A 24,644-nucleotide genomic window follows, 5' to 3' on the forward strand; every position below is an offset into this window, starting at 1 on the left:
CCAGTATGAGTTCAGAATGAAACTAGCATCAGTGCATTATTAAACCAATATGAGTTTTGTGTGAGTCCTGAATAAGACCAGTATGAGTCCAGGATACAGTATATCCAGTTTGTGTCCAGTGTGAGACCAGAATGAGTCCAGTATGAGACCAGAATTATACTGCTATTAGTTCAGTATGAGACAAGTTTAATATGAGACCAGAATGAATCCAGTATTTGACAAATCTGAGTTGAGTATGCGTCCTGTGTGTCTTGATGTAAGCAGATCACCCATACAATAAAAGTTCTCAGTGGTAGTAATCTGTCCTTTTTCTGTCTTTTTCAGGACTCCAGTGGCCCTCCCCGCTCCGAGGCTCCAGCCCCTCCAGTCCTCTCTGCCCTGCGGCCCTCCCGTGTGGTTTCCTCCACTTCAGAGGAAGAGGAGGCACTGACAGAGAAGTTTCTCAAAATCAACTGCAAGTACATCACAGATGGCAAGGTGAGTCATCATTCGCCTTTACAGTTACAACGAATCCAAAGTTACACAAAGTTCTGTCACTTACAGGGGAACACAGAAGAGTTCTCGTGTTAGGCACTAATAAGATACTTCTCTTCCTCTGGAAAAACTAAAGACTGCAAACAGTGAAGACTTCCAAGTTTTGCTTCATGTGTAGGTGTTGTGCATATAACTAGGACCAGGAAAGGTTTATTTGCCATGCGTTTCCTCAGGAATTTCCGATTTTAGAATACAGTGGCTGTTTTTGATTCATGAGTAAAATAAGGTCTGTGGTTAGCATTACATAAAGACACATTCCGGTTTTATTCTACAATATAAATCACACCATGTCATACATCAAGCATGAATTTTTTCAAATGCTGCTTACAAGTTGCTACGTAAGGACTACAGCACTGCAATACAAAGCCAAAACACGGCTACTACGCAGAAACAGTACCTAAGAAAAAATGGCTTCAAGGTTTTTTGATTGTCTAGCCAAAGACTAATAGTCTCACTCTATGTTTTCTCTGAATCTGAGCAATCATTTGAAAATTATTACTTACTGCATTTTGCCTTTGCAGTGTAGAAAGGTTGTTCTGTGATGAATTGCACGGCATTCGCCAAGCACGCAAATCTGCATACTTGTTCTGCATGCAAAACATCATTCTTTTAGTCATCTTTGAAGAACAATGTCACTCTAGATATTGGTGCAGCCATGACTCCCAGATACCATTTGAGATGAATTCCAGGTATAAGTGGGGACATTCTGACATACACTTTCCATGTGTTACAGGGTGTTGTTAGTGGGGTGTTGCTGGTAACACCCAACAACATCATGTTTGACCCTCACCGGACGGACCCTCTGGTTCTGGAGAGAGGATGTGAGGAGTACGGCATCATGTGTCCACTGGAGGAGGTTCAGTCAGCTGCCGTCTACAGAGAGATCACAGACAGCAAGATCCGAGACTCTGTGCCCCCGTAAGACGAATGTCTCACCTAATACAGTTCCAATAGATCCAGGACACAACTCTCAGCAGACGACCCTAATAAAAAAAAATATATTTTATTGTAGGAGTGTGAGTGTTGGAACCAAAAGGATCCCAACAGGATCAAATAAGAATATTCTAAAGGGGTGTGCAGAAAGTGTTAGATGGAGTGTAATGGAATTTAACAGAAGGCGTGTTATTGCCGCATTATTTCTTATTCACTGTTGCTAACACCCAGATTCATCAGACTGGTCCATTGTTTTAAAAGTAACATTGAGTTGCTGTGTGTCAAAAGTTGGATTGTTTGTAACTTGATTTAAAGACACAAATGGTTTTAAATATAAGACTCTCAAAAGTTAAAATGACAGTGGCATTACATGTTATTAATTGGATTTATCTTCAGATGTCTTATCTAGATTGAATCTCTCTCATATGACAAATCGGTATATTGTCTGCAGTAAGCATCAGGAACCACGCTTCTGTACGGTTACTTCAGATATTTAATGTTTGGCTTTATTATACAGGAAATTGATTTTTACTCCAAGCTTAATTAAGCGCGAATTACACCGCCTATGTCTGGATTATTTCGATTTGTAATCAGAAGGTAATGATTTTATCAGCCTTTCCACCCACAGATATTTATATCCTCTGTTGGTTTATGAATGATGATGTGTTGAAATGAGCTTAGAGCTGTATTCTGAGATTCATCAGTCAGTCTGGGTTCACTCAGTTGTGCATGTGAAGCAAAGATGCCTTTGATCGTGCAGATGTACAGAGAGACCTACTTTTCATGTATGCACTTTAATATTCACTTGTACACTTATTAATTGCACCAAATAGTTTTGATTAGAGTAACATGCTTGTCTTTGATGTTTTAGATTTCTTAAAGGGATAGCTCATCCAAAAACGGCAATTCCATCATCAGTTGCGTAAATGTTCATTTATTGCACATTACGTATTGTTTTACTGTATTACACTAAATTACTGTAATATATTTATTCTTATCAGCATATTTTGAATGCATTATAATAAATGCTTCCATAAAGAATAAACAATTTTAAAAATACCATTGCTATATTTGCATTACAGTAATGAAAAGTATACTTTTTTTTGCACAAAAGAGTCACCTTAAAGGGATAGTTCACCCAAAAATGAACTTTCTGTTATCATTTAAACACCCACATGTTGTTCCAAACACATATGACTTGTGAGAATGAGAGCCTCAGTTATCCTTCACTTTCATTGAATGGAAAAAAGATGCAATGAAATTGAATAGTGACTGAGGCTAACATTTGTCCTAAAATCTCTTTTTGTTTTCCATGGAAGAAATAAAGTCATATAGGTTTGGAACAACATGAGAATGAGTAAATTAATTTGACTTTGTTCATTTGAAATTGTGTGAACTATCCCTTTAACTCTGCAGTGTAAAGATATATTTAGATGTAAAGCTTTACTCTATTTGGGCTGCAGGGATCTTGATGCTGTGTTCTCCGAAAGCTCTCAGCAAATGGATCAGCGTCTGCGGGAGGGTTACGACAGTGCCAGCACAGCTCCTCGCAGCACCGAGGGCTCCATCTCGGAGGATGTCTTCACCGAGTCGGAGCTCTCGCCCATCCGTGAGGAGCTGCAGTCCACAGAGGAGCTCCAACAGGAGGCCAAATCATCAGGAGCCTTGTCCCAATCCGTGCAGACTCTCACCCAAGAACCTCAGACAGATCAGACCTGCCATACAGATAAGAAGGACAAGCCTAAACCAGAGGCACCAAAGGAGGGAGAACCAGCCAGTGACACTGCCCAGCCCACCAACCGCGAACAGCCCAGCCAGGAGCAGCCAAGCACACCCACCAGCAGGGACCACCAGCAGCTGCACTACTGCCAGACCGAAGAAGTCGCCCCCTCCTCAGGTTCTCAGAGCTCTGCCCCTGGAGTAGAGGAAGCCACCGTGCAAGAAAGTAGCTTAGATGGGGCTAAACTGACCCTAGAGGGCACTCGAGATTCAGAGACAGATGTAGAGGAGCTGAGAAAGATGTGGAAGAGTCACACTATGCAACAAGCCAAGGAACAGCGAGAGAGCGTCCAGCAGGCCCAGAGAGAGAATATCCAGCAGTCCAAGGGCAGCCAGAGATTGAGCTCTGCTGAGGGTATGACAACATCTCTCTAGTGTCTGTCTATCTGGGGTTGTTTTCTCGTGGATGATCACTTTTCAAAAGGCTCTTTTCCACCATCGGGCAGATTGGTTCTCGTTGCAGATCTGGGCTTGTTGACATTTTTATGGTTTCTTTTTCCAATGTGATGCTGTGAAATAAGGATTAGAATGGACTGACTGAGCAAGAGAGTGCCTAGTAGGTAGTCACCATGTCACTATAGGCATTTCACCAGAATAAGTACGGTTAGCTAATTATGCAGAGAAATCGGGGCATGGAACAATTTGTAATCATACCACACCGAACCGTGTTTAAGTGGAAATGCTACTGGAACTGTTACTCAATATGCTCAGAACCATTTGGCTGGGTGGTGGAAGAGCGCTCTCATTTTCCTTTATCTTTTAATATAAAAGAGCTTGATGTACTATGAAAACATACTGTAACTTTTACAAGTAAGAACTTTCTCCCCAGTTAAAAAAGACAGTTTAGCTGTAAGATGTGCTAAGCTCTCTGTATGCTCAGAGATATTTGTATCCCAGTGTCATTTATGGATAGTTAATCAATTCAAACAGCTTTTATAATGAACCCAGGAGTGAGTTAACCCTAACCGATAGTGTAAGCAAAAAAAACAAAAAAAACATTAACATTATAAACAGGGTCATAGCAAGGTATTCTGGACCCCCTGACTATATAATGCTCTGGGCCCCTTTCCTATTAAAAAATACAGTTTAGAATTTGTTGTGGGTCCCCCGCCCCACCCCCATATCAGTGCCTACTAAAAAAATTACTTTTTTAACTATAGACAGTGCCATCAGGGAAACCAACATATTCTTTACAAGAATGTGTGCTCAGCATTTAGTCTCAATGAGCCTATTTACATTTACACCAATGCTCTGATAACTCCCAAAATTCAGCTCATTTAAAATATCTGACAATGCAAGAAAACCGTGTTTACATGAGATTTGAAATAATCGAGTTATTCTTTGCTTTTGACATCAAACCGTGCACACAACTCTTGCTTACATTGGATAAGCCGGTAAGAACGCTGGTAAAGGTGTATGCATGCAACATGAAATCAGGGTAAAGGGCAAAAATATACCCATGCTGATCAGTTTATTCTGAAGCGGTTTATGACCTTACACCGATAAAGGCAAGCCGTTTCATGCGTTTACATGACCACACATGTTGTCGGCTTATTAAGCTTAATCGGTGTAAGAACGTGCATGTACAGGTGCATCTCAATAAATTAGAATGTCATGGAAAAGTTCATTTATTTCAGTAATTCAACTCAAATTGTGAAACTCATGTATTAAATAAATTCAATGCGCACAGACTGAAGTAGTTTAAGTCTTTGGTTCTTTTAATTGTGATGATTTTGGCTCACATTTAACAAAAACCCACCAATTCACAATACATCATAAGACCAATAAAAAAACATTTTTAGTGAATTGTTGGCCTTCTGGAAAGTATGTTCATTTACTGTATATGTACTCAATACTTGGTAGGGGCTCCTTTTGCTTTAATTACTGCCTCAATTCGGCGTGGCATGGAGGTGATCAGTTTGTGGCACTGCTGAGGTGGTATGGAAGCCCAGGTTTCTTTGACAGTGGCCTTCAGCTCATCTGCATTTTTTGGTCTCTTGTTTCTCAGTTTCCTCTTGACAATACCCCATAGATTCTCTATGGGGTTCAGGTCTGGTGAGTTTGCTGGCCAGTCAAGCACACCAACACCATGGTCATTTAACCAACTTTTGGTGCTTTTGGCAGTGTGGGCAGGTGCCAAATCCTGCTGGAAAATGAAATCAGCATCTTTAAAAAGCTGGTCAGCAGAAGGAAGCATGAAGTGCTCCAAAGTTTCTTGGTAAACGGGTGCAGTGACTTTGGTTTTCAAAAAACACAATGGACCAACACAAGCAGATGACATTGCACCCCAAATCACAGACTGTGGAAACTTAACACTGGACTTCAAGCAACTTGGGCTATGAGCTTCTCCACCCTTCCTCCAGACTCTAGGACCTTGGTTTCCAAATGAAATACAAAACTTGCTCTCATCTGAAAAGAGGACTTTGGACTACTGGGCAACAGTCCAGTTCTTCTTCTCCTTAGCCCAGGTAAGATGCCTCTGACGTTGTCTGTGTTTCAGGAGTGGCTTAACAAGAGGAATACGACAACTGTAGCCAAATTCCTTGATACGTCTGTGTGTGTGGTGGCTCTTGATGCCTTGACCCCAGCCTCAGTCCATTCCTTGTGAAGTTCACCCAAATTCTTGTATCGATTTTTCTTGACAATCCTCATAAGGCTGCGGTTCTCTCGGTTGGTTGTGCATCTTTTTCTTCCACACTTTTTTCTTCCACTCAACTTTCTGTTAACATGCTTGGATACAGCACTCTGTGAACAGCCAGCTTCTTTGGCGATGAAAGTTTGTGGCTTACCCTCCTTGTGAAGGGTGTCAATGATTGTCTTCTGGACAACTGTCAGATCAGCAGTCATCCCCATGATTGTGTAGCCTAGTGAACCAAACTGAGAGACCATTTTGAAGGCTCAGGAAACCTTTGCAGGTGTTTTGAGTTGATTAGCTGATTGGCATGTCACCATATTCTAATTTTTTGAGATAGTGAATTGGTGGGTTTTTGTTAAATGTGAGCCAAAATCATCACAATTAAAAGAACCAAAGACTTAAACTACTTCAGTCTGTGTGCATTGAATTTATTTAATACACGAGTTTCACAATTTGAGTTGAATTACTGAAATAAATGAACTTTTCCACAACATTCTAATTTATTGAGATGCACCTGTAAATGTGCTCATTGTAACCATTAATGAATACATTAGTGAGCAGCATTCGTAAGTTTTACTATTAAATCGAGCTTCTGTCCAGGTGTGGCATGTTGAGAAGTGCTGATAACCTTGTGTGACTATGTTGATGGTGAAGACGAGGGAGTGCTGGGAAATGAACAGTGGCTAACCTGTTATCACCTGAGGAAGCACAGGGCCGCTTTACTTTGGCTTTTACACGCTGCTTTGATCTCTCTACGGCAGATTGTGCCTCAGCCCTCTCTCTCATACAGAGATAAACTAAAGTCTATCAGACATGACATCTGCACACACATGCACCACAAAACAAGAGTTTCAACCCTTCCAAAAAAGATGGCATCAGATGGTTATACCATGATACTTTGATAGGGGAAACCGATTGGAAACCAATTGTAATTTTACCCCAGTAAATGTGGTGAATTTTTTTATAATTAAAGGAATATTCCGAGTTCAATGCAAGTTAAGCTCAATCGGCAGCATTTGTGGCATAATGTTGATTACTAATTTAATGTATAAATTTAGGCTTTTTAGCTAAATTTAAACAGTAAAACAATTATGACACTCAAAACTATGCATGAAACAGCAAAAAGGTAAAAAGTCAACAAAAATTTTAACTATTCAATTGTATAAAATTACAACACATAAAGCACATGTGACAAATTGGCCCAATTTACAATGTGACAACTTTCCACTACTGGACATTTATGAAAAATACCCTTCACAGTTCAACTTTTTAGTTAAAATCTACCTTGCCTGAATGTATGCCAGTGTAGATTTTGTGGTCACTTGTTTAGCCAACAGCTATCGATTTTGAAACTTGATGTTTGAAACCAACATACAAAAGCACTGCTAGAGAAAGCAATCATTTGTGCCATTGGACTGTTTTATCAAAACCTTATAGTGGGACATAGCCTCTGTGACAACTTGCCCTAGATTGGCCTATACCATGGTACTGTACGACTACCAGATTCATGTCTTTACTACATTTACTATTCAGTTTTCTGAAACTTAGCCTGCCCAGTCACAGTGAGGTAATAAGTAGAGGTAAACAATATATTGGTTTTACTGGTTAATCTTTGCTGACAGTTGCATTTTGGAACTATCAGTTATCTGTAAAAATCTATTCCGATAGTTGCATATAGTGTTTTTTTTTTTTTTGTTCCTCTGTGGTCGGTGCTGGAGGATTTAACAGTTAGAATGGCTTGGTTCGACAGTCTAAAAGCGGCCTCTAGACTACAGGTGACATTAAAAACTATCTCTGACACCATGTGAGGATTTGCTGTATTTAAATCTGTCATTGTTGACAATATTCATCCATATTTTTATCCTCACTTCAATGCATAGTTTTTTTTTTTTAATTTTGATTAGATAATCAGGAGTTCTAAATTGAAGCGAGAGCATGCAAAGAAAATTATGATGTTGAGCTCTTCAGCGATTTATTCCTTCTCACATAATTACATAATTTCAACGCAAATCAGTGTTTCATGTCTATTTATTTATTTATTTGGCAAGTAGTCTTGTAATCGGCTGATTATTGAGGAGTCAGACGGTCATTTTCACAAAATAAACACCAACAGAACACGCAAACCGGAGGTTGATACCAGCTGTTCAGCGATTTCTTTCTTCTCAAATTACATAATTTAAACGCAAATCAGCATTTTATGTCCATGTATTTATTTAGATAGTAGCCGTGTAATAAGTGGGATAATGTACAGTCAGTTGGTTGTTATCGCCGGCCGAACCACAAACTGTTCCATATTGTAGAGCGCATCCAAATGCGGTCAGCGGGAGACGTGATTGTAAACACGGAGACATTGTGCAACAGCGAAAGCAAAAAGGCCCAAACATACTCTACACAAGTAAGTGAACGCAGTCACACCATGCTATGCAAGCTCGATTACACATGTCATTGCGTTGTGAAATGTGTACGCGCTGCATTCTCAGCATTGCTGCAAGGGGCCCTAGAGCGGATTTTCTTCATTCAATCAACAACTGTCATGGCGGACTTGGGCAGCAATTTGAGTCGAATCTTTTTGAAAAATATATATGACTTTTTGTCCCCAGTCCATTCAAACGAACTTGTTTTTTCTCCATGTCTCTCCCCACTCCTCAACCATCGACTCATCTACCACATCCGGGCTGCATCCGAAAACATAGGCAGCTGAATTGCTGCCTAATCAGTTAATGGCGTAACTGACAGCTGTTTAGAATGAATGGAACTCCGAACAGTTTGAAAAGCACCTTATTTTCATCCTGCCTTATTTACAGCCTCCGAAGGCAGCGTTTTCCTGGTTTCAGAGCAGCACCGGTTTCGTGGTCACGCCAAAAATATCTATTGCCCCCTTGTGGTGTGAGATTTGTAACCGCCAGAGCAATGTAAGAGCACACGTAATGTATGTACAATGGGACCACGTGTTGGCAGTGCATTGGCCAAGCGCTCGCATCTGCGTTTGCATACTTGCGTGAAGTGTGTTTCGGATTAAAGCTGCCGGGTAGCGCATGTTTCACGTTGATGGAATAACTGGAGCCGACGCACAGCCTTCATCCTGTTCACTACTCGTTGCCCAGTATCACTGTAGTTTACTGCGAAACCATAATGATCCCAAACAACAAATTTTAGAGATGGTGGTGGGTCTTCAATCTCTGGTTTATTTAAGTCTAACAAATTTATAATTTGTTAAGTTCCATCACAGTTGGGAAAAATAGCGAGCTAGCTAGTATAAACTTCACATGCATTTATCTGATCTGCAGTTTCTGGTGTACCGTGTAGCACTCTGTACTGTTAAGTTTTGATTCTGTGCGGTCCCGTGTTGCTCTGTGATCTTTTTTCATTTGAGTTCTACACGGTTTGTGTTGTTTGTTAAATGTTGTTTTAATATTGGTTTCACGCATGCTGAGATATGTAATCATTCATGTGACTGCATGTACCGTACCGAAGGCCCTGTATCCGTTTGGCGCTGATATATGTACCGTTGCAGCCCTAATATATATACTGTATATATATATATATACAGTACTGTGCAAAAGTCTTAGGCACATAAGATGTTTAACAAAAACATTTGTCTTAAGATGGTTATTTAAATCTTCAGCTTTAGTGTGTCAATAGGTAATATACATTTTAGACTTCCAAACATTCCTTCTGCAAATAGAATAGAATAGAAGAACATGTAGCCCTGCAACAGATGGCATGGCCCCACAGAGACCCCCACTGAACATCGTGTCAGTCTGAGATTACATGAAGAGACAGAAGCAATTGAGACAGCCTAAATAAATAAAAGAACTGTGGCGAATTCTCCAAGAAGCTTGGAACATCCTATCTGCCAACAACCAAGAAAAACTGTGTCCAGGTGTACCTAGGAGAATTGGTGCTGTTTTGAAGGCAAAGTTGGTCACACCAAATATTGATGTAGCTTTTTTTATGTTTACTAGACTTTGGATGATGTTAATTGAAAAATGAAAACTAATTATGGCACTATTTTGAAAGAAATCCTCACTATGTAACATTTTTGTACAGAGTGGTTATCTGGGTTACCGTAGACTTTGTCAGTTTTAACCAGTCTGGACATTCTCTGTTGACCTCTCTCATCAAAAAGGCATTTCCATCCACAGAACTGCCGCTCACTGGATGTTTTTTGTTTTTGGCATCATTCTGAGTAAATTCTAGAGACTGGTGTTTGTGAAAATCCCAGAAGATCAGCAGTTACAGAAATACTCAAACCAGCCCATCTGGCACCAACAATTATGCCATGGTCCAAATCACTGAGATCACATTTTTTTACCCATTCTGATGGTTGATGTGAACATTAACTGAAGCTCCTGACCTGTATCTGAATGATTTTATGCACTGCACTGCTGCCACACGATTGGCTGATTAGATAATTGCATGGATGTTAGTTGTTGACAAACGGGCTGGTTTGAGTATTTCTGTACATGATTTAAAATCTGACCGCATTGAAGACTTTCATTTGTGTCCCATTAAAGCCTTCTCTCTTGAATTCAGAAGTATTGACTATCCAGCTTTTCTCACACATTCAGATACAAACAAAGCAATATTCCTCATCCTCATGGTATGAAGTGGGACTCCAGTCCCACATCAGTCGCCATCTAAATCACCAAAGCTATTCTGAGAAATCACAGGGGGTTATTACGGCAGCTCAGGAGCAACTTCATAAGTAATCTGAATTACACACCAAATTAGGCCATTGAAAATGAATGCTCTCCCACTGTGAGCTGCAGTCTAAGTAGATTAATGTTACATTGGCTGTGTAAATGGCTTTGGCTCATACAACACTGGTGTAATGTGTTTCTTTCTACACCTCCTGCAGTGTTGACCTTCTAATCAGTTATTAACAAAAGGCGCATTGGATTCAGCCTTGGATCAGAGCTCTCAGCAGACTTTAATTCATTTGAGGCAGTTTATGTTTTACCAGTGACTACTTTCTGCCTGCAGTCTGTTTCGTGTCCTTCATGTCCTTGTAATGACACAATTGATGCATTATAGCATCATATTAAATGTGCACAAAGTAATTTTTTTTCCCACTTTAAAACAGTTTACACCTAAAGAAAAACTCACATGAGATGAAGACTCCAGTCATATCAGTTCTAGGTTGACCTGTTTTTCATTAGCTGTTGCGGTTTCCGAGGTTGGCGAATACAGTTTAATTAAAGCGACGGAGATGTACACACATAAGCTGAAATTAAAATTATATTTGTACACCATATTTATGTTTGTATCAAAATTTGGTAAAAACCTATGTAAAAACAAATTGTGCTTAATGCATTGACAGGTTGATGGTAGATTTTTGAAAGTGTTTGGAAGACAATTTATTAATATTTTAAAAGCAGGGGTCAACTCTATCCATCTTGCAGATTGGCCACTATTGGCTACATGCATGTAACATGCCTTTTTGTTGATTTTGTTTTTCTGGAGATCTTAAAAACATCTATGGGAAAGTATAAAACAGAGGTTGGGAGAAAATAGCAGTCTGCACTGTGAGAGTTAAACGAGCCATTATTTCTGTGTTTCAGGTCTCATGGTGTCCAAGGAGAGGTGGAAATCTCACAAGTTTCTGTGTCTGCGGATTGGTAAAGCCATGAAAAAGACATTTTTGTCCAACGCCAGTGCCTCAATGCAGCAGTACGCACAGCGTGATCGCAAACATGAGTACTGGTTTGCTGTTCCCCAGGAGAGGTGAGTTGGAGAGAGACATTCTGGACTCAAACTTCAGTCCTGCACAGTTTTTGTCCATTAGCAGCATAAAGTCTATTGAGGATTCTGATTATTCTGGCTAAGAACCGCCCACTTAGACAAGAATGGGCTTTTTGACAAGCATGTATACTGAAAGCGAAGAGACAAGAGCAGATGGAATATACAGGTGTCTATTTTTATTACATGTAAATTGAGGTGTCAATTCTCATTGCCGTAATGCAAAGAAATTTAATTACTCAAATTATACAATTACATAATGAAGTGACATTTCATAATTTTCATTAATAATTGTAAAATATGTACACATCATTGTAGTATGTTTTATTGATATTAATTTATGTTGATTTAAATATTGTATTCAAGTACTCTGCTATTGTATTTACTTTTGGATTCTCATTATTACATTAATGAGAATCACTGTTGAGAGTAATGGGAATTGCAAATATTAAAATCTCCAGATGCATTATGGTAATGAGAAATAATGGGAAAATTTGCATAATTGTCATTATGCAAAAAACCTTAATGGTCTAAAAATATGCTTTATTTTCTCTATGCAAAATATACAATTTTAATAACTAATTATATTAATTATAAAACATTTTTGCTTTGATTTTGACAGGGACATGTTTCCGTGAGATTCACTCAAATATGTTTCTCTAGGAAATTACACAGCATAATTCAATTGAGAAGTCACTTTCTTTTTAAATGATAAATTATGCAAATTTGACAGTCTTATTAGATGATCTGCTCTCGTGTAAGAAAACACTGCTGTTTTTGTTCCATGTGTGATCTGCGCTCTGATTCAGCACAAGCGCTCTCTGTTCTTCAGCACACTGGATCTTATTCTATTTTCTGCTTATCAGATGAGTCACGGATATTTTAAGCAAACACTTCTGAGCTGAATCTGAACACTAAAAAGGAGAGGAGGGAGAAGCTCGGGCTGTTACCAGATTAGCCTTGACACAGTTCACTAGTCTGCAGATTTTGAGACAGAAAATTACTCCAGAAGTATGAGCAGTGTCCAATATTAACATTCGCTAAGCACTAAATACAAATAAAAATGGGCTTTGAATAAACAGAATTCACCAGTTGGCCGGTCATTTTATTAGGGCCTTTTAATACATGGTTTTAGTAGAATTGTAAGAAAAATACAGATCAAAGACTTATAAACCGTCTGTTTAAGAAAACATTTGATGCGATTTGTGTGTCTTTTAACAACTTTTAGGCCTACCTCAATTGTCGTAAGTTTATCTAGGATTCCCACACATTTTTTTGGATTTAATCTATGTTCAGGGTTCCCGCGGGTCCTTAAAAAGTCTTAAAATGTCTTCAGTTTTATCAAATTTAAGGTCATAAAAATTCTAAAATATCTTAAATGGTGTAACAAAAGTCTTAATTATCATTTAAAGAGGTCTTAAAATTTCGGGACGGAAAGACAGAAATTGCAATATGGCCTAAAGTGATAATTTAACTGCAAAAATGCATAGTCTACATGTGCTGCATGCTTTAAAGTGAAGACATGGCACTGTTGCACATTCTCCAATCCAAGGTTATTATCGTAAACAAAACGACTGTTTTCAGTTTCCAGTCTCCAGTGTTTTCACACGCATCAGCGTATATTCTTAGCGGGAAATGTAATGTTTAAGGTATTACATTTGTAAATATTGTCAAAAAACATGCTGATAATTCACAGAGTACAGATGACCGTTTTTTATAGACAGTGCCTCACCTGAGTGTGTAGATGACATGAAGCGATGGTCAGATGTTAGTTACGTTGATATCATTAATTAGTCTGAGTTATTATGACAGCCAACATTGGCACAAGTTGAGCCTGAAATTAATTTTTACACGAGATAACACTTAAATGGTTCTTGTTGTCCTCTAGATCGCTCGTTTTAGCAGTTTTTCCTTGGCATCTCGAGACCAGAAATACAAAACAGGCAATTAAAATCATCATGGTGGCGCCCAGTGGTTGGTCAGGAAAAACTGTGGAGATATATATATAGAACTGGATTGCTCATGACATCATAACAGTGAAGCCACTGCGCCGCCATATTGCTATGCCAGTTAACATTCCAATGTCCCTATTGACTTAATAGGAAATCATCTCATTTCAGCGAGTAAACATTAGTCATTCAATCACCAATTTTATATCTGAAATCTGCATGTACATCCCAACAATGCAAACGTCCTACACATGTAATTATTTATTTATTTAAAGTCAGGAATTTTTCCTGTTTCTTGAAAGCCTGAGCGAGTTATGTATATCTATATCAAACAGTATCCACCTCTAACAAACTTCATCAGCGAACAGATAAGCTGAATGTAAACAAGTTCACTGAAACTGAGGTAAGATACCAACAGACATTTTCATACGTATTTATTGCGAACATCGAAGTGTTTGTTCAGAGTTACTTGTTTTATGTTTTCATCAAAAAGTGCCTTTTTCTCGCGGTCACTTGAACAAGAGCGCGCGCTCTCTCTCTCTCCCTCTATCACATGCAAAGCTGGTTCAAATTAAACTGATACGCTAGATTTAAATGGCAAATGAACATATATTTATAACATGTATCCATGTATGACTACATAGAGCACATCATTATAAAAAAACAGGCAAATGCCGAGCATTTAAGGCGATTTAGAAATCCCGGTCTGACTTTTTTAAAGTTCCTTTCAGGGGTATGGATGTATTGTCACCCTAAACAAGCAAATATTACAGCTTTTCCTACTTACATTACAACTTGTGGACAGTTTTGCTACTTCCTTTGGTGATTGTTGTGCTGCCCTGATGGGCTGAACACCGGGGCAGGTGAATGCTCTGACATCACGATCTGCGAATATCTTCTCCCTCGTAACGAATATTATCAATAACGAGCAAATTAAACATGATTGTCACTAGAGGGCGAAATGCAACTGTCGTATCCACAGGTTGGAGACAGTGAAACGGGGGTGTTTTCGCCTGTCAGTCATTGAGGCTCTATGGCAGTTTGGGCATACAAAGATGGCCGCTCAAACACTTCCGGTGGCTTTACCTCCTGCAGGCAGTTTACCGTTGCGTCAGTGATCCAGTTCAGTGTTTCAAACGCTTACACTACTATGTGAACAGTCAAACGCACTTGAGGTGTTAAAATGCCCCTCATGAAGAGACCAAATCTGCTGTCAAAGAGATATTAATGTAAACACAGCCGTTAATGTACTGTATTACATGAGGGTAAGTACAATACAAGTAAGAGGTAAGGGGATAACAATCTTATACCTGAAAATATCCGATCTGTGCAGTGTGTAAATACAGCCTAATAGACCTGTTGCTGTCTGTTAGATCGTTAATATAAATCAAACAGCAATATTGACAAGAAAAAAGAAAAACACTCCGTCATCAGCTGGATATCTTTAGTAGCTTTAAGCCCAATAAAATTCAATGACAGTCTGTTTCTCAGTCAAACTCTGACTGCATGGCATCAATAGCCTATTAACTTTAACATACTTATCTAATAATATCTATTAGAATAACAATATCTAACAATCACACAGTAAAGATTGTTAACAATTTAAGTATTTTGCATTAGATACATTTTTTAAAGAGGACCTATTATGTAAAATTCACTTTTACATGGTGTTTGAACATAAATGTGAGTTGGCAGTGTGTGTACACAACCACCCTACAATGTTAAAAGTCCACCCACAACTCTTTCTTATATTTCTATTAATCAAAAACAGTGTCTCAAAATGACTGGTTTTAGTATCCGCTCTAAAGTGACGTCACTTTAGAGCAGGCCACGCCCACAACTGGTGACGGACTCCACCCTATTATCATAGATCCTCCCCTGAGTGATCGACACACAGTCCGCCATTTTTTTCCAGGCTGGAGCAGCTACAGTGAGAAGAATAATGTCTCAGCTTCGTAAGCATCATAAGTGTTCTGTTGTTGGCTGTAAAAGTGAACATAAGAGTCTTCATGTACTCCCGGCATCAGAGCCACTGAAGACGCAGTGGACAAGTTATGTTTTTGAAGAAAATGTGCCCTAAAACATACCAAAATTCATGTATGTTTGTGCAAATCATTTTACACTGGACGGCTTTGAGAATGAGGGTCAATATAAAGCAGGATTTTCAAAAAATTTGACTCTCAAGCATGGATCAGTACCAACTGTTCGTGTTCCAGCTTTATATCCTGAAGATGTAAGTATCGCACTTTATATTTTGTGAACGTTTGCAAATCGCCTTTCCGAATGTGCTTGTTTGCTGATTCCACTGCTAATGCAACTAAAGTTACCATTGTCTCTGATTGTATTCACGGAGACCAGAGCTACGTCATTATAGCTTGTTTGCACATGATGTCACGTCAGTGCGTTGCTGTGTCGTGAAATGCAGATGGATGGCATGAAGTGATTTTCTACATAAGAAGCAATATCACAAACTCAAAATGCCTATGTTTTGCGTCGTTTACGGTTGCTCATACATATATGGCTGAACTCCGGTATTTATGGTGTCAGTCATATTGGTTCTGATTTGTTGTTGCTATAGTATTCGAAGCACGAGCTGTAAAGGCACAGCCCTGTTCCAGAAAGGGGGCGGGGAGCAGCAGCTCATTTGCATTTAAAGACACACACGAAAACAGCGTGTTTTTGATTCCACCCAAAAAGAGGGATTTACAACATGGTATAATAAATGATCCGTGGGGTATTTAGAGCTGAAACTTCACAGACATATTCTGGGGACACCTGAGACTTATATTACATCTTGTAAAAAGGGGCATAATAGGTCTCCTTTAAAAGTTTTTATATTATGATATTTAATGTTTAATTGCTGCTGTAACTGAGAAAAGTAGAGCACTGTTTACACTATTCTCTATTTAATGTTTTAAAATGTTTTAATTACTGGCTCTTGAATATTTACTTTTAAATCTTGAATCAATGTTTTCTTTAGAAAAGCGAAAACGAATTGTTTTAATTAAATTTATTAATATTAATATTAAACTTTTTTTTTTCAAAATCATACTTGTTTATTTGCAGTGGTTGGGGTGCCGTGGGGGGGTGGGGGGTTTATACACCATAAAAGGGTGCCTTAATTTATAAAAGTTTGAGAACAGCAGGTCTGAAGATGTGCGCAACATCCAGTAAATTAATATTTATTATAATTTAACCTTTATTCGCATGACTGTTTGTTGTGTTGTCAAAGCATGAGGTTAAAACAAAGAGAATAGAAACAATATAACAATGTCCAGTCATTTATTCTGGATCTCTCTCTCTCTTTCCCACACACACACTCACATATCAACATACATACGATATACTGTATATATACACACACAGACACACACACAGGATGTCTCATTTCGAAGGCTGCATGCTAGGTAGGACGCGTCCTTTGAAGGCTGCAGTATACCGAGTGTCCACCTTTAAACAAGCCTCGTTTAAACGAGATGGACTTCTTAGGACAAACGGAAACAGAACATATCATGGTTGCTATGACAGCACGCCACTCTTTAACAAGCGCGAGCGCTTTGAGTGAGAAAGGAACAAAGTCCCTCTGGAAGGGAATGCATGAGGTACATTTTAGGAGAGTTATAGTGATGTAAAGAGAAAAGAAAATAGATTTTACAGGTGTACTTTTAGTCTAATACTTTATTTTAATTATATATTAATATAATTATACATATTATATACTCTGCACCCATCTACTGAGGTACTTCAACTTGGGAATTAACATTCCTTGCGTTTGAACATCATATTTACGGGCAAATTGGCGTCATTTTTTTTAGACATTTCCATTGAAGCAAAGAATTGTGGGTTGTGAGTGCCCATGAAGGATACACCTCATGCATCCTCTGAATTCCCGTGAAAGAAGGTCGCATTCGAAGGCTGCATTCGAAATGTCCTACTCGCTTTTCTGAAACGAGACAGCCTCGATGATGTATGCAGCCACAGTCTTTTCACTCATTCTATCTTAACCTGTCAATCTGTGATTTGTTTTACATTTCATTTGGAACTGGTAAAGAGTTTTGTTTGAAGTTAAAATTTTAGAGATGGTGGTAAGAGTTACTTTGTGAAGTCCAGTGCATTAAAGAGGACTTTGTGGTTAAGTTCAATAAGTTACTCATTGCACAATTACACAAATGCCTGCTTTCCCCATTCTCCATTTACCCCTTATATAAAAACTAAAACTAAAATAAAAACTAAATGTACTGAAGAACTAAACTAAAACTAACAAAGAACTAACAAACAAAACTAAAACTAAACTAAACTGGAGTGAAAAATTGAAAATGAAATAGAAATAAAAACGAAATTAAAATGTAAAACTATTATAACATTGCTCCATTCATGTGGCGGCTCGTGATACAGTGGTTTTAGCAGTTTCAAAACAGTTCATAATCATGAATTACTGGACATTTATCACAAGCGATCTAATGTTGATGGATTACTGCTCATAATTGTTATATGACAATGCTTACTTTACAGGTGCATCTCAATAAATTAGAATGTCGTGGAAAAGTTCATTTATTTCAGTAATTCAACTCAAATTGTGAAACTCATGTATTAAATAAATTCAATGCACACAGACTGAAGTAGTTTAAGTCTTTGGTTCTTTTAATTGTGATGATTTTGGCTCACAATTAACAAAAACCCACCAATTCACTATCTCAAAAAATTAGAATACATCAGAAGACCAATAAAAAAAACATTTTTAGTGAATTGTTGGCCTTCTGGAAAGTATGTTCATTTACTGTATATGTACTCAATACTTGGTAGGGGCTCCTTTTGCTTTAATTACTGCCTCAATTCGGCATGGCATGGAGGTGATCAGTTTGTGGCACTGCTGGGTGGTATGGAAGCCCAGGTTTCTTTGACAGTGGCCTTCAGCTCATCTGCATTTTTTGGTCTCTTGTTTCTCATTTTCCTCTTGACAATACCCCATAGATTCTCTATGGGGTTCAGGTCTGGTGAGTTTGCTGGCCAGTCAAGCACACTAACACCATGGTCATTTAACCAACTTTTGGTGCTTTTGGCAGCGTGGGCAGGTGCCAAATCCTGCTGGAAAATGAAATCAGCATCTTTAAAAAGCTGGTCAGCAGAAGGAAGCCTGAAGTGCTCCAAAATTTCTTGGTAAATGGGTGCAGTGACTTTGGTTTTCAAAAAACACAATGGACCAACACCAGCAGATGACATTGCACCCCAAATCATCACAGACTGTGGAAACTTAACACTGGACTTCAAGCAACTTGGGCTATGAGCTTCTCCACCCTTCCTCCAGACTCTAGGACCTTGGTTTCCAAATTAAATACAAAACTTGCTCTCATCTGAAAAGAGGACTTTGGAACACTGGGCAACAGTCCAGTTCTTCTTCTTCTTAGCCCAGGTAAGACGCCTCTGACATTGTCTGTGGTTCAGGAGTGGCTTAACAAGAGGAATACGACAACTGTAGCCAAATTCCTTGACATGTCTGTGTGTGGTGGCTCTTGATGCCTTGACCCCAGCCTCAGTCCATTCCTTGTGAAGTTCACCCAAATTCTTGAATCGATTTTGCTTGACAATCATAAGGCTGCGGTTCTCTCGGTTGGTTGTGCATCTTTTTCTTCCACACTTTTTCCTTCCACTCAACTTTCTGTTAACATGCTTGGATACAGCACTCTGTGAACAGCCAGCTTCTTTGGCAATGAATGTTTGTGGCTTACCCTCCATGTGAAGGGTGTCAATGATTGTCTTCTGGACAACTGTCAGATCAGCAGTCTTCCCCATGATTGTGTAGCCTAGTGAACCAAACTGAGAGACCATTTTGAAGGCTCAGGAAACCTTTGCAGGTGTTTTGAGTTGATTAGCTGATTGGCATGTCACCATATTCTAATTTTTTGAGATAGTGAATTGGTGAGTTTTTGTTAAATGTGAGCCAAAATCATCACAATTAAAAGAACCAAAGACTTAAACTACTTCAGTCTGTGTGCACTGAATTTATTTAATACACGAGTTTCACAATTTGAGTTGAATTACTGAAATAAATTAACTTTTCCACGACATTCTAATTTATTGAGATGCACCTGTATAGTGTTTAATACATTGTAGTACATTTTATTTCATTGTTTTGTATTTTATTGCCATTATCTCTTTGAGTGAGCTGCTAGGAGACCCAGTATATTTCAGGTTTAGTTAAAAGTCCTGCATTATGCACCATTTTTTCTTCCCTTTTTTCTTGTATATATTCTGATCTTTATTATTGGTGTTTTGGTTGCACAATGAACTGCATCTGGGATTTCATTCAGTTTTGACTTTTGTAGCCTCTGTCTGGGCCGCCCCATCACAAGAAGGAAATACTAAGAACATTTTTAACACATTCAATATATACTAATTTTGAAAAACTGTAGGCAGATTATTGCCTTTCTTTCAACACATTATTATCATATCAGCAAAATCCAATATTGGTCAACCTCTTATTCGTATGTATTATGTAAACCAATTTTAATTTCATATTTGATTAAATAGTAAGTGGAAAACATGCCTAGATTATTTTAAACTTGGGTTTGGCATTAATTTTATTTGTTCAGGTCTGAAAAACGGTCTTAAAAGTTTTACATTTGATTGTAAAAACTGCAGCAACCCTGATGTTGCAAGACATATGTGAAATATTCCTCACATCAAGCTACCAATATGAAAATTTGAGGAACAAAATCACAACAAGTTTTTAAATATATTTTTATATGACAGGTGCCGTTTCACCAAGAGACAGAGGCTGGCTCATCTTGAGTGTGATGCTGCGAGTGACACGATGAATTGTGCTGTTTGTCACAAAATACATATTTAAAATATATAATAAAGTTTCTCAGCCAGTATATATAGGATATTTATGGCTGGTAAATTTCCTCAGTTCACCCGCCATTGGCAGGTGTGGCAAAAAGTGTGTAGCATGATAATATTGAATGCCATCTGGACTCCTGGTGCACTGCAAAGCTCTGTAGCCAGACTTGTGTCTGTTCTGTTGCTGTCACAGACATGGCCTTGCTCGGATACATGACCTAGTTAGGTTGCGACCCGGAAGATCAGTGTAAAATGTCATGACAATAGTGCGAGAGCAGGGAGTGAGAGGCGAGGCTTTGAAGCTCACACTGACGGTCAGTCGCCTGTTTAATCCTAATGCATGCATGCTTACAGTCACACTGAGTTTGTCTATGGCTTTGCCTATTAAAACAACTAAAATTACATATACCACAGGTATACTTTGGCACCACAAATTAGATTTATACCGCAGTGTATTGTCAATGATTTATATTAAAACAATACATGAAGGAAAGGTCATATTTCGGCGCACAATATATGGCTCTACTTTTACCAATTTTGATCAAGATTATTTATCCAGAAACTCAATTAATAAATGATAGGGGAACAAATCTGGCAATCTGACTGTCCAACCATAAAAGCCCTTGTTAAAATGATGTAAAACTCAACAATATGAATGTTTTAGATCAAGGCGAATCAATTAAAAGACATGAAATGTAACAGCATTTTTAACATACTTGTCATTCATCTCTCTAGGTCAGACCACCTGTATGTTTTCTTCATCCAGTGGAGCCCTGACGTTTTTGGGGAGGGGGTTGGAAGCATCACCCGTGATCCTGGCTTCATCGTGGTGAAGAAAATCGAGGATTCAAACGAGGAGGCAAAAGAAGAGCAGCAAACAAAAGAAAATTCTGTTAAGGAGTGGGAGGTACAGCCTGTCCGGTTTACGCTTATGGATTGTAATTATATCTGTGAATTACGCTTGTGTTTGTATCCTGTGTTGATATGCACTGTTTTTGATTCAGATGTTTTCTCTTTATTGTATTTTGCACCTGTCTTTGTGCCTTTATTGTTTGGTTCTTTGTTCCAGGTGTTTGGAAGTGTCTTAATTGTGTCCCCCACACTTTATACACCTTCATGCACCAGTTATAATTTGAGCTCCTGTATAAAATCTTGCTGTATGTTTCACAGATTCGGTTGTTTTGCACTTGGTCAATACGTTTCTTGTGATACCAAGATGCATCATTCACGTGAGCTTGCAGCTGGTGTGTTTTGCATGTATGTGTAATTGTTTAGATTTTTTTTTTCCTCCTAAGAAAGAAGCACATGTATGCAGTTTATGTATGCATGAATTAATCAGTCATGTCTATGAGAAAGGCATGGTTTAATGCCTGAACGAGATACAAATCATGCCTACAGGTGTAAGTGTTGTTACCGTATGTATTCTGCGTTGTGCGTCCTGTATAAAGCTCAGTTTGGATGTTTTACTGATTGAACAAAAGGAAACTTTACCAACTGATGTTACCCCGCATGTTATTGTGTTACTTTGGGTTACTGTATTGAAACTCATCTGTGGTACTGAGAAACTGATACTACGGCCATGGCGGCATTTAAATTTGACCTTAAATTAATGATGCATGGAACAAAATAGACTGATTTGTTATTTGGGAACTGGAGGATCTTTGCAAAGCCACATGATCTTTAGTATGATTAAGTAAAATGAACTTTCTCTGACCGTGAATGCATGGGTGGCATAATTGTTAAAGCTTAGGAATGGTCACCAGAAGGTTACTATCACCATTGTGCCTTCAGGACACTTAAAGTCATTTTGGGGTGAACAATCCCTTTAAGGGTGCACACAGTAATTGTTTCCTCATTAAAAAAGTTTTACTCCAAAAATAAATGTATTGTAATTTTGAAATATGACCACTCACATGAGATGAAGACACTAGTCATATCAGTAACCTTAAAAAAGCGGTTGGAATCTACATGGAGAGGGTTGCCTCATGGGGGCGACCATGTTGAGATCACAGGATCAGCCAAATTCTACTCGCTTAATCTCAAAAACTGCCCCTTTGTTGGACACTTTCACTCTTGGATTAAATTAAGCATAGCTCACGGTGAGTAGTGAATTTCTACACTGGCATCTGTAACTGAAAACTATTGATTTTGAATGATGCTTCATCCATGCCGCTAGATATCACTGTTAGTCCAAAATGACAAGCAAAACGTCACTGAGTCCACCTTTAACCTCAGGATTAAGGGGACCTGGAACCTGTGTAGGGGTCAAATGTATCGCACTAAATATCACAGTAAATCAAAAACAAACTAGACTGATGGCACGGTATGCATTTGCTCTGTAAACTTCCCTCTCTGCCAGAGAAAAAGTCATGCAACAGTTTTACTTTGTAATAAGTGAAAGTGCCTTTTTATTTATTTTTTTGATGTCCAATAATTTTGATACACTGAGGAAGGCCGTTAGGCCGAAGTGTTTGTGTTCTTCAGTTCTGTGAGACATAAAATGTAAAGAAATTGAGAAAAAGGAGTGCGAATCATTTCGTTTTTGACACTGTTTAAGGTTTATGGATCTACACACCCTGAACTGGTAGAGTGCAGTGATTTCTTTGATGTCCAATAATTTTCAAATAACTTTTTTGTTTGGCTGTTAAAGGTTAACATGAATGTCAGGTGATAACATTGTCGCTGGTTGCTACCGTTCAAAACTTTATCCTGGCTGTGAGGTCAGGGGCAATTGTGACACTAGTTATAATTTTTAAATTGTGTGATTTTTAATATTCTAAATATTTAAAGATTTTTTTATTATTATTATTATTAAAATCTCTATTTTTTATTGAAAGTATATATTTGAAGACTGTTCATTTTAAATAAGTATAATATACAGTATTTTTGCCTACAGTTATCAGTTAGGCTTTATATATATATATATATATATATATATATACACACACACACACACACACACACACATACATACATATGAACAATGATTAATGATTACATTGCTTTATGAATAATGATTGCATGTTTATATATATTATTGATAATTTAGAGGTCGAGTTAATATGCGACTATCCCTTTAAAAGCGCTAATGGTATCCGGACAAGAGGCGGGATGTATTCATCGCTGATCCAATCGGAAGCCGTATGCTTTCTTTTAGCGCAATATCATTGGCTCACAGATATTTCCGTCATTGGATTCTCCCGTCGTGTTTATGTCTGAATATGGCATGTTGTCGGTTGACGGAAGGAAAGGCTGTATATGACAGACTGCGAAATCATGTTCTCGAGGAGGGTGAAGGAACCCGAACCACTGACTCCTAAGTACACTTATGTATGTAAACAAAAGTATGTTGTGTGAATGCGTTTGATTGAGGGCGATGTGGACTAGGGTTTGCGATTATACGCATGTAATATCTGGCTATGTGTATGTGCTTCGGCTGTTTGCTGGGTTTGTGTTGCTACTTTTGAAGTATAACTTCAAAAAAAAAAATTCGTTCAGTACCAGAATATGACCATTTTTATGCTGATCTTATTGCTTTGGTCTGTGTGTGAATCAGTGTTGATGTCTCACCTGAGAAAGCAGCAGCACTTTAAAGAAGGACAACATGCATTTTTCATGATTGCTCTAGTTTACCTTCCTCGTTGTACATTATTGATGGCAGTAAAGTGGCAACTTGTCAGGTTCAAACTTTTATTTACCTTCTTGGAGTGGAATGACCGCAGGCATGGTCATTTGCCCTTTACTGTCATATAACACTGTAAATCAGTGTGTTCGGGGACTTTAAAGGGATAGTTCTCCTAAAAATGAAAATTCTCACAATTTACTCGCCCCCGTGCCATTACAGGATTTTATGACTTTCTTTCTTGTGCAGAACACAAATGAAGATACAATGCAGGTGAATGGTGATTAGAACTTTGAAGCTCCAAAAATCACATTAAGTCAGCATAAAAGTTATCCATAAGACTTCAGTGGTTAAATCCATGTCTTCAGAAGCAAAATGATAGGGTGGGTGGGTGAAGAAACAGATATATTTCTATATTATAGAAATTATAAATTATTATTATTATTATAAATATGTAAGTCCTTTTTTACCATATATTTCACTTTCACTTCCACATATTTTATTTTTTATTTTATTTAATTTTTTTGGTGTGTTGCATTATATCGCCATCTACTGGTCAGGGCTGGTCAAAGGTGGAGATGTATAGTAAAAGAAGACTTAAATATTGATC

At 38.3% G+C, this 24,644-nt stretch overlaps 1 protein-coding gene across 7 annotated transcripts in view; it reads left to right on the forward strand.

Moving 5' to 3' along the window:
* oxr1a (oxidation resistance 1a) overlaps nucleotides 1-24,644 on the forward strand; it is a 246,277-nt gene that overhangs the window by 201,630 nt on the left and 20,003 nt on the right. For 6 of the 7 annotated variants that reach the window (XM_051719172.1, XM_051719171.1, XM_051719173.1 and 3 more), the window contains 5 exons: nucleotides 325-477; nucleotides 1,268-1,452; nucleotides 2,931-3,601; nucleotides 11,446-11,608; nucleotides 21,148-21,319. In XM_051719172.1, the coding sequence (XP_051575132.1) occupies nucleotides 325-477; nucleotides 1,268-1,452; nucleotides 2,931-3,601; nucleotides 11,446-11,608; nucleotides 21,148-21,319 (1,344 nt within the window). Of the gene's footprint in view, nucleotides 1-324; nucleotides 478-1,267; nucleotides 1,453-2,930; nucleotides 3,602-11,445; nucleotides 11,609-21,147; nucleotides 21,320-23,620; nucleotides 23,743-24,644 lie in introns of those variants that run through there. The other variant, XM_051719177.1, reaches the window with a different exon arrangement.

This window comes from Myxocyprinus asiaticus, chromosome 15 (assembly GCF_019703515.2).
Source record: "Myxocyprinus asiaticus isolate MX2 ecotype Aquarium Trade chromosome 15, UBuf_Myxa_2, whole genome shotgun sequence".
In the NCBI taxonomy this organism is placed as follows: domain Eukaryota; kingdom Metazoa; phylum Chordata; class Actinopteri; order Cypriniformes; family Catostomidae; genus Myxocyprinus; species Myxocyprinus asiaticus.